The sequence below is a fragment of the Lolium perenne genome, chromosome 4 (assembly GCF_019359855.2).
Source record: "Lolium perenne isolate Kyuss_39 chromosome 4, Kyuss_2.0, whole genome shotgun sequence".
Taxonomy (NCBI): Eukaryota; Viridiplantae; Streptophyta; class Magnoliopsida; order Poales; family Poaceae; genus Lolium; species Lolium perenne.
In genome coordinates this window covers 174,222,168-174,236,143 of record NC_067247.2, presented here as the reverse complement: position 1 = coordinate 174,236,143, position 13,976 = coordinate 174,222,168, and the positions used below count along the sequence as shown (strand labels likewise).

The following is a 13,976-nucleotide window of genomic DNA, read 5'->3' as shown; positions in this document are numbered from 1 at the left end:
TTAACTAACGAAAGTTATATAATAACCTGGGGCATATGCATAAAAAATTGCAGATCAAAATTCCACGCTAGCTATTTATACGAATTTTTATGGTGATAGCACAGAATCTGTTTTCAGGATAGCAACTTCCATAAATCTTACTTTCTTCCTATTAGAGGCTATTCTTGGCACAAAAACTAAATAAAAATGATAAGGATAGGTTATTATAGTAGTAATAATTTTCAAGACTCAACAAAAAGAAAAATTATGTAAATAAAATATGGATTGTCTCCCATAAGAGCTTTTCTTTAATGCCTTTCAGTTAGGCGCAGTAGTTTGAAAAATGCTCACATAAGAAATATGAATTGAAATAAAATAGAGCATCAAGTAGAAAGTATGAAACATATTTAAGTTTAAACCACTTCCTATGCATAGGAATCTTGTAAGAAAATAAATCAAAGAAGCACATAGTAACAAGCATAGGAAAGCAAAACAAGTGCAACTTCAAAATTTTCAGCATATTGAGAGGTGTTTTAGTACCATAAAAACTTCTACAACCATATTTTCCTCTCAAATAATAACTTTCAGTAGCATCATGAATAAACTCAACAATATAACTATCACATAAAGCATTCTTATCATGAGAATAAAATAATTATTACTCCCCACATAAGCATAGTCATTCTTATTAACTGTAGTGGGAGCAAATTCAACAGAATAGCTATCATTATTATTCTCATCACCATAATCATCAAATATAGGAGGCATATTGTAATCATAATTAATTTTCTCTGTAATAGTAGGTGGACTGAAAATAACATAATCATCATTGTAATCATCATATATTGGAGGCATACTATCATCATAGCAAACGTCCTCCTCAAAAGCTGGGGAACTAAAAAGATCATTTTCATAAAAACTAGCTTCCCCAATAACAAGGTATCGACTTGTCAATGCCTACCGATTGTAGACTAGGGTTTTCAGGGAAGTAAAGGGCAAGTAGATCTCGAAGATTCAGCCAGAAAAGTACTCGACTGCTATGAAACTAGGGTTGTGTTGACAATAAAATCGATGCTTTCTTTGTCCCTCGACTCCCTCTTATATAGGAGGCGGAGCCAAGGGTTTCGTGATGTACAAGTTACAAAATCCGGGAGACCCTTTGAGTTCGTCCCATAATAGTTACAAGTCAATATTCCTAATACAACTCTACCTTTCCAAACTATCCCTTGACTGGGCTTCCGGGCTTCATAAACTTCGGGTCGTGGGCCTTCAGTAAACCCTGGGTACCATCTTCGATAGGCCCATTGGGGATGCCTATGTCAGTAGCCCCCGAGATTTTGCTTGAATCGAAGAATCAAGGAAAATCTCCATCTTTACAATTACCAAATGACTTCTTCGAGTTAATAAACAACCTTTATAAAGCAATTGTATGTTGTACAGGGATAACGGTAATTGGGGCTGGTTCATCTGACGGATCAGGTACCAGTTAACTGCTCTTGTGGCAATCCGCAAAAACCTACTTCAAAATCACGTCCCTGGACATGATCTCGGGATACTGGCGTAATTCTACATGTGCCGCTTAAGGTCTTACCAGATGCCGAATTCCAGTCATGTTTTATCGGGTACCTAACGCGTTCGTTAGGATTTTTCTTCGTATCTGTTGATACTGAAAAATAGGAAAGCGCCATCAGAGGCGGTGCTACGCCGCACGGGACGGATTCTGGGGACTTACCTTCGCAAAGTTTTGCGGCATTCAGAGATTAATTCGCGACTGAGGCGCTCTGAGAATATATTGTCGAGTGCCTTTTTCGGCTGCTGGAATGGCACATTTATTCGAGTCAACAGATGACTTGTATATTTTTATCTTGTCCTCCCGATGGGATTATATGAAGAGTTATTTGTATAACTCGAAATATGCTCACCATGCCTTTTATAAATTCATCGGGCACGCGAACAGCGTTCCCGATGGGAGTAGCCCCCGAGGCTACAGCCAAGTGCTTGTACTTGGTTGTAGGCTCACCGATTTAACATCTTTGTCGCTATATTGTCACCTTTTCGAGTTCTCCCATCTTTATCGGGTGCACGACCAACGCTCCCGATGGGAGTAGCCCCCGAGGCTACAGTCGAGTATTTATACTTGGCTGTAGGCTCAACTTGCTTTACTAATGAAGAACTCTATACTTTACCTTCCGCGTTTACCTCTTATCAGAAGTATAAACAATACTTCTGATAAGAGTAGCCCCCGAGCATATGAACAAATGCTTGTATTTGATCATAAGGCTCTCGAAATTATCATTATTCCTTTTCTGTCACCAATCCTTATAACACCGCAGTCGAAATTTTTCCTTCAGAGTGACATCAGTGCTAACGATAGCCACGACCACTATATCGGGAAAACGCGAGTTTTGTCCTGTCACTAACCTGTGGACCCGAAACTCTGCGGTACTTGACACGTTACGCAAGTGGGGGACACACGTCCTCCGCTTTTTCTGGCACGCGCGTTGTAGCGCATGTCCAGTTCCGTCGCAGTAAAAAGACCTTTTTATCCACGGAGACACGTATAGGGCATCAAGCCCATTCCTACTGCATCCAACGGCACGTCGATTCATAGGTTTGCTATAAAAGATCTTCTTCTTCCTCCATCAATCCCTTCGTTGCGCTGCACCTTTGCTCTGTCTCTCTCCAAAATCCCCCATTGTCACAACAAAGCTCCTGCGCCTTTGCTTTCTCCCCCATCACAATCAACCCAGCTAATGCCACCAACTTTTCGATAGCATTAGCAATAATGGAGTTCAAAAAATTCATACTAATAACATTGCTACCAGCACGCAAGTAAAGTTCTATAAGTTTTTAAATTTTCTCTTCAAACACCTCATGTCCTAACTCAAGATAAATACTATAAAGCTCTCTAATTTTGTTGTTGTTTTCCATTAAGTCTAACTAGTGAAAATAAAAATAAGAAACAAAAAGATATAATTGCAGAATCTAAAGGAAATAACTTCGAGCACTCACCAGCAACTAAAAGACTTAGTAGCCAAAGGATGTGAGTACCTTTTACCTTACCTCCCCGACAACGGCTCCAGAAAAGAGCTTGATATCTACGCACGCTTCTATTATTGTAGACAGTGTTGGGCCTCCAAGTGCAGAGGTTTGTAGAACAGCAGCAAGTTTCCCTTAAGTGAATCACCCAAAGTTTATCGAACTCAGGGAGGTAGAGGTCAAAGATATCCCTCTCAAACAACCCTGCAATTACGATACAAAAAGTCTCTTGTGTCCCCAACACACCCAATACACTTGTCAGATGTATAGGTGCACTAGTTCGGTGAAGAGATAGTAAAATGCAAGTGATATGGATGAATATGAGTGGTAATAACAATATGAAACAAATATGGCAGCAAGTAAACATGCAGTAAAACAGTAAATAAAAGGTGATTCGATGTTTGCAAACAAGGCCTAGGGATCATACTTTCACTAGTGGTCACTCTCAACAATGATATCATAAAAGAATATAAATATAAGCACTTCACTATGCTACTCTGAAAGACTCTTCAGCTGGATAACGAACACTAATCCACTGCGTAGGTCTGCAAAAGCAAACCTTAAAAGTGTATTTCCAAGTACTAATGAACACCCCGCACTGCACTTTGAGCATTCATAGGCGGTACTAACACACCACAGTTTCATAGAGACATCCAACTTAAATCATAATTCAGTGAACAAGTATTCTGTAAAATATAGCCTAAGAGACCCACACGGTGCACACACTCCGTCTTTACACATGTGGGACAAGGAGTCTCCGGAGATCACATAAGTAAAATCCACTTGAATAACATAACGACATCTAGATTACAAAGCTCATGGTCACATAAAGATCACACCATGGGAGAGAGATAGACCACATAGCTACCGGTAGAACCCTCAGCCCTGGGGGAGAACTACTCCCTCCTCATCATGGGAGTTAGAAACGGCGATGGAGATGGCGGTGGAGTCGATGGAGATGGCTCCAGGGGCAATTCCCCGTCCCGGCAAGGTCCGGAACAGAGACTTCTATCCCCCGAATCTTGTCTACGACAGCGGCGGAGCTACGGAACTTTTCGTGGACGGAGGCTTGTATATTCAGGGTTTTCTCGTCGAAGGCTTTATATAGGCGGAGGATTTAGGTCGGTAGGGCGCCTGGTGGCCCCACACCATGCCTAGGAGCGGTCCAGGGCCAGGCCGCGCCTAGGGTAGGTGTGGCCACCCTGTGGCCCTCCCCCATCTCTACTCTGGACTCCGTCTTCGCTCCGGGAAAAATAGGAACTTTGGCTTTTGTTTCGTCCAATTCCGAGAAATTTCCTGTACAAATTTTCTGAAATACAAAAACAGCAGAAAACAGGAACTGGGTTAGTTCCGGAAAATGCATAAAAGTGCCACAAAGTGTAAACAAAACATATAGCAATTGGTGTAAAACAAGCATGGAGCATCAAAAATTATAGATAAGTTTGAGACGTATCAGACGTCGTCCGCTTCTCTCTCAACAAGGACGGCGCCGGAGAAGATGGGCCAGTTGTAGCCGCCGCTGCCTCCGTCGGGGCCCAGTTGGCAACAGGAAGACCAAGGCTGGGAGGAATGCGGCGCTGGGATTGGCACCATGGACGCCTCCTTCGAGAAGATGATGGCCTACTTCTCCATGGATAACAAGGAGGGGGTGGATAGGTTTGCCTCCATGTGGAAAGCAATAATGGATAAGCAAGATGTGAAGATTGAGTTGGAGAGTGAGAAGGTGGAGGCGGCGAAGATGGCAGCTCACGCCGCGGCCATGAAAGCCACGAATGAAGCGACGCAGCTTTCGTTGGCCAAGATGACTCAAGAATCCAACATCTTGGTGGAGGACATGGCGGACATGGCGTCCATGGACCCATTGGTGAGGGCGTGGCACGAGATGTACCGCGAGCGCATTGGCAAGGAGGTGCTGGCGGCGCAAACTTGTAAGGGTATATTGCCCCTATGTGTGGTTTTGGTAATTAATGACAACCCCTATGGACTAATGTTATCATTGAGTTTATATGAAGGAATAATCCATAGGTACTACTTGTATTCCATGTGTTGGATTCAAGTATGGATGCCATGAAGATAAAGATATACCTTGTGTATTGGCATCAAGATCATCGATTTGAAGATATATATGTGATATGATCAAGAAGAAGAAATGAAGATAGAGTCTTATGTGGAACTCAATATTAGCCATGCTCTAGCTTATGTGATAAGCAATGAATGATCAAGATCTTGAGAGCTTGATTCCAAGTGAAGAATTCAAGTTATGACTCTAGGTCGGTGTCATGGTAGTCTCATAAGTTGAGCTATGATTGACTAAGATTTAGAGCATGCAAACAAATGAAGAATTCTTTATACACCTCAAGATAGTATGATAGAGTATGAGAAGATACAAGGTTGACCAATACAAAGAGTGAAGAATAGATTCAAGTTTGGTCAACACATGAAGCATGAAGAATGTGCCACGTGAAGTCGCGTGGTATGGTAAGCCTTGTCAATTATGTTTCATGAACTAACCCATCATATATGTGCCCTTGTGTTTTCTATGTGGGTTAGGTATCTTTCCATGGGCATGCATCAAAAGTGAGATCTCATATAGCCCATGAGAGGATGACGGCAAGTGGTGATCATCATCGAGGTTGAGTTGGGCAAGTTCAAGATGAGCATCTCAAGTGGATCACATGCTTGAAGCTTGCCATCCATTTGGTGATAATGGACATGTGAAGATGTGCATCAATGGAGCTTTCCCATCATAGTGTATGGGGGAGCATTTGTGAGTCTTCACGAAGCAACAATGATCAAGTGAGGCATTCCGGCTTGAGTGGAGCTTGAAGAGTTATCATCAAGATCAAGCAGGATGCGCAAGGCAAAGGTATGGCCTTGATAGGTTTTCCTTTTACCGGTCTCAAGGTGGTTGTTGGGAGACCGGGTTATAGGATACATAGCCGCACTATCAAGAGGGGCTTTCGGTTGGGTAACTTGATCACGTCGTCTTAGGGTGCTCAACCCTTTGCATGCTTTGAATTCCATAAATCTTGTTGCTTCTTGGTGTTTCTCTGTGTGAGGTTCTTGAGCTTGTTTCTAGCTTTACAACAAGCCCAAGTTCATCGAAAACGGAATCCATATGCATCTTCTATTGCGGTTTCGAGCTTGGAGGTTTTACCGTGTCTCTTTTATAGATAGGTCAAATCATTCATCTTGTGGTTTTTACTCCGTGGGTGTACAATGATGTTTATATGCATAAAGTTGTAGGGCTTGTTGTTCTGATTCCAACAAGCCCAATATCATCAAAATCGGAGTTCGGACGCAAAAGTTATCATGGTTTTCGTAAAACATGTTTTCATGATTGGCCCGGTGCCTCGCCCGGCGTGACCGGCCGTCCCACCGGATGGCCCGGTTTCAACCGGCCCCTGGACTGGTGCCAACCGGGGCATGTCCAGTATGTCAACAGAACGAACCTGGTCGTGGTCCGGTCTCAGGCCCGGTCTGGACCGGCCTGGTCCGGTCATACGCCCGGTTGGACCGGCTCTCACGCCAGGCTCCCGGTGCCTGGCCCGGTCGGACCAGCTCTCATGCTAGGCGTCCCAGTGCCTGGCCTGGTCGACCATCTCTCATGCTAGGCGTGACCAGGCTGCACGAAAAACTCCCAGATCTGCCCCAAACGGTCATATTTCGTTTGGCTATAAAAGAGGCTTCTTCCCCAACAGTTTTCTAGGGTTCTTGAGCACGTTTTGACCACCATTGTTGAACTTCTTGAGCTTGCTTCCTCTCCCTTCCCTCCCATGATTCTTGCTCATTCTTGAGGGATCTAAGAGAGAAGATCTAGATCTACAACCTCCACCAATCCATTTCTCCTCTAAGTGAGGGGAACTCTTGGGATCTAGATCTTGGAGTCATTTGTTGATTTCCTCCATTGTTCTTCCTCTCTAATCTCATCCTAGCATTTGTTGCTTGGGTCGGATTTGAGTGTGAAGGATTTGAACACCTCTAGTGTTCTTGCTTTGCATCATTGCATAGTGTTGAGCTCTCCACCACGATTAGTTCGAGTGAGAGACAGTGAGCTTGTTACTCTTGGAGGGAGACCTCCTAGTTGGCTTGGCGGTTGGTGCTCCGGTGATCTCTTCAAGGAAGATTGTGAAGAAGCCCGGGCTTCTCCTTCATGGAGCTTGTGAAGTGGTTGTGGAGCTTGCCATCTCCGGAGTGGAGGAAAAGCTAACCATAAGGAAAGGGCCATTATCCTTCGTGGGTGTGGCTCGGAGAATAGGGTGAGCCTTCGTGGTTGGGGAATCCTTCGTGGGACCTCCACTCCTCCAAACGTGACGTACCTTCTTGCAAAGGAAGGGAACACGGGAATACATCCTCGTCTCCGCGTGCCTCGGTTATTTCTATACCCGAGCTTACTTTCCTTGTGATAGCCATCGTGCTTGAAGTACATATATCTTGCTATCACTTGTGCTTCATATATCTTGTGCCTATCTTGCTTAGCTCTAGTTGTTATTGTTGCACTTAGTTGAACCTAGCATATTTAGGAGTTGTGCTTGTAAACTAAACATTAGTTTAATTCCGCGTTCTTACAAGCCAAATCCGTAAGAGTTTTTAAACGCCTATTCACCCTCCCCCCCCCCCCCCCCCTCTAGGCAACATCTCGTCCTTTCAAAGCTGCTGCAACGGCGTCCGTGACAGCATCGGTGCCAGCTACGTTCATGCCTCCGTCGGTACTCGTGGAGCCCGTGCCGGTGATGGAGGTGCTGCAGGAGATCGCCAATGAGGAGGAGGACGTCGAAGTTGAGCCACCGATGATGTCGTTACTGTGATCATTTGGCCTCGAAGCCCAACTTGTCTTTTTTCGGCAGTCAAACTATGTGTGACTGCAATTTGGTGACCCGATGTTGGCCTGGACTTCATATTCGAAAACCTAAATTTGAATTTCTATCCATATTTCTAACTTTTTATTAAAAAAATCTATTGGGGCCGCCTGTTTGGAGGACGCCGGTGTGGGAGCTCGTTCCCCAAACGAAATAAGTTGTGCCGGCGCCCCGATAGGGCTCTTACCGTTACTTTGGGCCCAGGCCCTTTGATGGGCTGACTTGTTCTAGCTGCACACTTACATAAATATCTGCGTGAATAAAATGCACCACATTTCCTTAAACTAATTGAGGGGTAACATGTTAGTCCTAACTTTATGAAAATGCACATCTGAGAAGTGTCTTAAGTGAGTGCGATATTAGTATGGTCATGTTGGTTCTGATGAGTGTGCATCAATTAGTTAACAGTACTCTATAATACTAGTGTTTAACGGGCGGGAGTGGAGTTTTGGCTCCCGTGTTCAGATGAACATGTTATCTCCACCATTGAAATGTATGCGGAGATTGGCGACCGTGTCAGAATTAAATGACCTACACGCGCTGGCAAATGGAGAATACATGGAGGGTGTTGCGTACGGTCGCTCGCAGGGCCCACCGTAGTAACGCACTGGCGACGGAGAGAAAACTGTGGACTCACAGAACAATCTGCTGGCTGTTTCGTGGACCACGGGTCCAGGTTTTCGTGTCGGGTATGATCTGCGGCTCGTGGCTTCCGGATCTGACCGGCTGCCACCTAGCTCCGGAGGTAAAATCGACTATCGGACACTATCTGGGCTCCGGCGATTCGAGTGGCGCACGCGGGCGGCGGGAGCGAACATTTTCGACGGCGACCACAGGTAAGTCAATGGATTTCCCGCTGTATCGAGTGAGCAAGTTCGCCGTGTGCAAACCTTGTTTTGGGGGTCATGGGGCTATGGGCTTCAAATCTGCTCCAGCCTTTTTACTGGTAGGTCGCGTCTCCATTTTTTGTGTGGCTATCTATGAGGAAGCAGTGGTGGTCGCGGCGACTCGAACCCGCCAGAGAAGAAGACGAGTGCAGCCATATGGGATAGGTGGAGCCGGAGCAATCCGTGATGGGCATGGTGCAAACTCTAGCATATACATGCAGTCACCCAGTTCTCTTCGAACAAAAAATGGGTGCTGTAACGAGCTTGTTGGGTACAGAGGTACATAGAACTCAACATGAGATCACACAGAGTAAAATCCCACTGAAAATCATTAGGAAATTTGGATGATGCAATGTTCCTGTGGATTCAGTTATCGGAACTGTGAATGTCAATTGTGCCCGGGTTTATGACCGGGAGAAATTTTGTCTGTCATTGCAGTGTGGCAATCTATGAGGGCACAGCTGATGGAGCCGCAAATGGTGATGCAGTGGTGGAAAATGGTGCGTGCAGCCAGTTGAGTTTGAGCCGGATCCATCAGTGGCAGGCATTGTCCAAGCAGTAGCAGATGCCGGCGACGGAGAAGGTGACAAGCAGGCTCAGACAGCAAAGTGCACTATGTAAAACCAGGATCAAACATCAACGGATTTGACCAAGAGTTAATGAAAACCAGGATCGTGCATTGTTAGTTCAGAAATTGTCTGTAAAAAGGGATGCAATCATGTCATGTAAGTGACAAGAAAGGAATCGTGCTCTGTAGTTCAAAATTGGTTTGCTGATAGGCTGGACTGTAACCCAGGTTGTAACCTCCCAAATTATGTATTTCTAAATAAAGATAGAAAATGTTCAGTTATTTCGTAAAACTGGTTGCAGAAAATGTCAGTGAGAATTAGGATTAATTCACACAAATAGGAGGCATGAATTTGCAGTCCTGGCTAGCTGGTTGAAAACAGGATCATATCTTTTTGCGGTCGCTGCAAAGTGAAATGTTGAAAGAATTAGTGTACTCGTTCCATTTGGGGGTCCAGGTTAGGAAGATCAATGTACAGAACAGATTCTTCCGTCATGTACTGTTCAACCGAGTGGAAGTGCAAGCATTGATTACCTCTGTGCAACAGGGCCCAAGCACTATTCAAAAAGAGAGATATACAAAGGATACATAGTTGAATACACTGACAAATGGAGCGGCAGGCAAAACGTGATTGGTTCTGGAAACAGGAGCATCTAGACCCCAGAGCCAAAACGAGTTTTCCGTGTTTAACGTTAATATTTTTTACGTGTTGTAATAATGGTTCTGAGATGGTTCGAGGCTTGAGTATGTGGCAATTCCCATGAGTTCGTCATGAACTTATGCCTTGGATTTTTTTCTTTCATGTATTCAGATTATAGGAATCAATCGAGCATAACGGATCACACAGACAAGGAGGCTTCATCTGTTTGTTTCTTGTATTTCTACATAAGAACAGAATGACAACGACAGATGAAAACGAAGAATAAATTAATGCGGTACGGCCCAACATCACACGCTACAATGGAATACACCATTCCATTTTGTTTTCCTTAGTTTGCTCCCTCTATGCGCTAAGCTAAGAGGCGATCATCGACAACTTATGACTAGAAAGGAAGAAGAAGCATGGCTGTCAGACACGAGTATAGAAGAATGTGGCGCAAGCCAGGCAGTATCAACATTCCACCGTCGTTACCGCTGACGCGGCTCCGAGCTGGAGCTAGTAGTGGGCTCAAGGCTGGCGCCCTAGCCCTCGCACTGCCGTGGCTTGCTGCGTACCGTCAGGAGACGTATTTGCAACTCCCGTAACCTGTCACCACAACAAAAGGACCATCATCACTCATCAGTCCCAGCAAAAAACCCCAAATGACAGTATCCAATTTCAGAAACATCGCAAATTGCAACAAGGCTTACTGGGATCGCTGGAGGTGACAACGCCCGTGCCCTTGAAGTCGCAGGCGGAGGCGCTGTCACTGTTGGCCTGGTAGTAGGCGTTCATCGCGAACGAGGCATGAGACTGCAAGTTATTTGGATCGAAGCACGCGCCGCCACTCTGTATCGCCTTGCAGTCCACATAGCCACAGGCGTAGTTGATGTTATTCTGCAGGTCGGTTCCGTTGGCGCCAGTCTTGGCGACGCACCACTTCCCGCCTCCTGAAGGCGAGGGCTTAGGGCTCGGGTTCGGCGATGGGTTTGGCGCAGGGTTCGGAGCCACAGACTGCAAATGAGGCAGAACAATGCACCAAGGCAGGGATTAGTACAGAATTTAAGCATTGGATTGCCAGAATGAAGACAAAATTTTACACTTGACTGTAGACTGAAACAACAGGCATTTATCAATATCAAATAAAAACATTTACTATGTGTAAGTTTTCAGGCTCTGAATTGAGTTGTGTGCATACTACTGATGCTTTGCTAACGAGAACATGGTGTCTGGGTTAGAGCCGTTAGAAAGAAGGCCAGTTCAAATTGGTTTCCCTCCTGGAGTAATATCATAGACATTGGTAGGCCATGCTAAAAAAAAGTATTAATGGTTACTTTCCCTAAGCATCAGGGAAAGCAACCAGCTAATCGATGCTTCCTTCCTTTGATAGGAGAGCCTAACCCACATGCACACCATAACACAAATGCGTCCGAAACATCACAGAGTACAACAAGGCTAAGGAAATGGCCAGGACAGATAGATGCGTAAGAATATACGTTGCTGGGGAAGGATATGACACCGACCGAAGCAAAGCATTGCTCCAACTGTAATCTGAATTTGCTGGCCCTACTCCTTACTTACTAGATCATAGGCAGGTATATCATATCAGTAAACCATATGGCAAGCCCAAGGGTTCAACTTTTACTTTAAACTCGAGACAGCAGAATCTTAAGCCCTGTCTCCATTACTCTAAGGAAACTTCTGGTAGAAACAACAACTCCTTTGAAAAATAAAGTTAGCGCAAAGATGTCTTTAACATGATACCTCAAAATTTCAGATATGGCCTTATCTAAAACAACCACCCGAGTGGTGGCAACCAGTTGATCTAAGCCACCAAACCCTTTATTCTGCTATTATTCGTTTTAATTCCAATACCAGGTCCTACTGCCTTTTTTAGCATGTACTACGTACTTATTTGCTAACTGGGAATCGTCGTGTGCCAACCCAACGGTACATTTGCAGAAGCGACGAATAGCCAGCCAACATGTGAGCATGTGGATCTTGATCAGAAATTTCCGCTGTGGTCCCACCCAAGCGCGTCTAGAAATGCAGACGTGTCCAAGGCCCTCACCGCATGTCCACATGGGCTGCGGTTACTGGATCTCAGTCAAGAACAGCAGCCGTTTGCGGCAGAATACTCTGCTTTGGACCAACTAGATCATGCAGGGAATACGAGGAAAAGTCGGAGACGCAAGCAGCTGGACCTTTCCAGAGAGGCGCCCCGGTCCAGTCCATACATCATCTTCTTTGATGACGATGTAACAACGTGTGAACGGAGGACATGGCTTCGATCAGCTTTCAGCAACCGTGCACAACTAGTGTACTGCGTGCAGCTTTGGATCATCTATGACAGAGTTGCTGCGGCCCACGGTTTCTAAATTTAGATACTAACCTAATGATTCTTCTAGGTTACTCTTTCTGCAATCAGATTTTTCATGTATTCAGATTACACGAATCACTGGATTTTGATAAAAACTGAAACCACATTTCCCTAAAGAAATCGATCGCGAGGGTCAGGCAATTTGGGGAGGTGACGAATCGTCAATTTGATATGACTGGACTTAAAAATACAGAAAAGTAAACTGAAGATTCAAAAAGAGAAGAAAGAACGCAGTACTCACCGAGCCATCCCGGAGTAATCCGAGGTCGTAGACGGGCGTGAAGTCGGGATTGAATAGGCCAAAGTGCCTCTCGGCGATTGGCCCTGGCTTCTGGTTCTCATCGAAGAGGGAGAAGAGATAGGTCTCGAATTTCTTCCCCGGCATGAGCGGCGTGCCCTTTCCGCTGCTGCAGACCCTAATCATGCCCTCGTTGAAATCCCTGGCCTCCTGCACCCCGACGCCGATCTGGCCCGCCTCGGCCTGCGTGGGCCAGCCGGCCTCCCCAATGGCGATGTCGACGTCGCCGTAGCCGAGCTTCTTCATGGCGGTGTAGATGGCGTCCACCTGCGCGTCCAGCATGCTGGTGTAGTTGAGCTTGGTGGCGGGGTCGTAGATGCCGGCGTTGGGGCGGAAGAGCGCGTAGTTGAGCGTCTGCGCGTTGTAGCTGAAGTAGGGGTACGGGTTCACCATGAAGGGCGACCCCGTGTCGCGGTGGAACTGGAGCATCGCCGGGAACAGCTTCTCGTTGTACCCGGCGCGGAAGGTGGCGTTGGAGGGGATGCCGTCGGAGGGGGCCAGGATGCCGAGGTAGTGCGGGGTGGTGACGCGGACGCCCGTCAGGCCCTCCGCCTTGAGCGCCTGCGCGAGGCGGCGCATGGCGGGGAGGAGGGAGAGGATGAGGTTGGTGTCGGTGGAGAGGAGGATCTCGTTGCCGGCGAGGAGGAGGGTGACGTTCGTGGCGGGGACGAAGGGGGAGAGGTTGGCCCGGATCCAGGAGCGGGCGGCGTCCAGGCCGGTGGACTTGTCGGCGAGCGCCGGGAGGGCGGAGTTGGGGAGGGAGACGGCGAGCGAGATGGGCGTACCGGCGAAGGCGGAGATGAAGGCCGGGTTGGCGTCGAAGAGCTTCACGCGGTCGATGGTGGTCTTGGAGGCGAGGAAGGCGGCCACGGCGGTCGGGGTCGGGAGGTTGTCGGCGTTGGCGCCGTAGTTCACGCCGATGGACAGCGACGGGGTCGCCGCCTCCGCCGCCGCCGCCGCGCCGGCGGCGAGCAGCATGAGGAGGAGGAGCGGCATGGTGGGGACGATTGATTGCGGAAGGATTGGGTTTGATTTGCTAAACCAGCAACGGGGGTTTGGTTCAAATACTAGGAGGAGCGTACAAAGGTCGCGTGGTGGTTGCCATTACACTATTCTTATTCCACTGGTTTAATCATTATTTATTTCTAGCTTTGCTGCGGGCGCCATGTGTCCAAACAAACTAAAAGTGGTTGTGCCTTTCTTTTTCATTTTATTTCTCAGGTTAATACGTTGGTGGGAAAGTATCAAGTGATACCATCTTTCACATAATATAATAATACCATTTTTCAAAAATCAATACACAAGTGTCTAAAAATATTTAAAAAG

The 13,976-nt window shown here is 46.4% G+C and overlaps 1 protein-coding gene across 1 annotated transcript; it reads right to left on the bottom strand.

Moving 5' to 3' along the window:
* Positions 1 to 10,184: 10,184 nt before the first annotated feature.
* Positions 10,185 to 13,729, bottom strand: LOC127294633 (glucan endo-1,3-beta-glucosidase). The gene is made up of 3 exons (XM_051324481.2): positions 12,594 to 13,729; positions 10,683 to 10,986; positions 10,185 to 10,578 (listed from the first exon to the last, which is right to left on the bottom strand). The coding sequence occupies exons 1-3, from the start codon at positions 13,644 to 13,646 to the stop codon at positions 10,550 to 10,552; spliced, it is 1,386 nt and encodes a 461-aa protein (XP_051180441.1). The 5' UTR covers positions 13,647 to 13,729; the 3' UTR covers positions 10,185 to 10,549.
* Between the last annotated feature and the right edge of the window lie 247 nt (positions 13,730 to 13,976).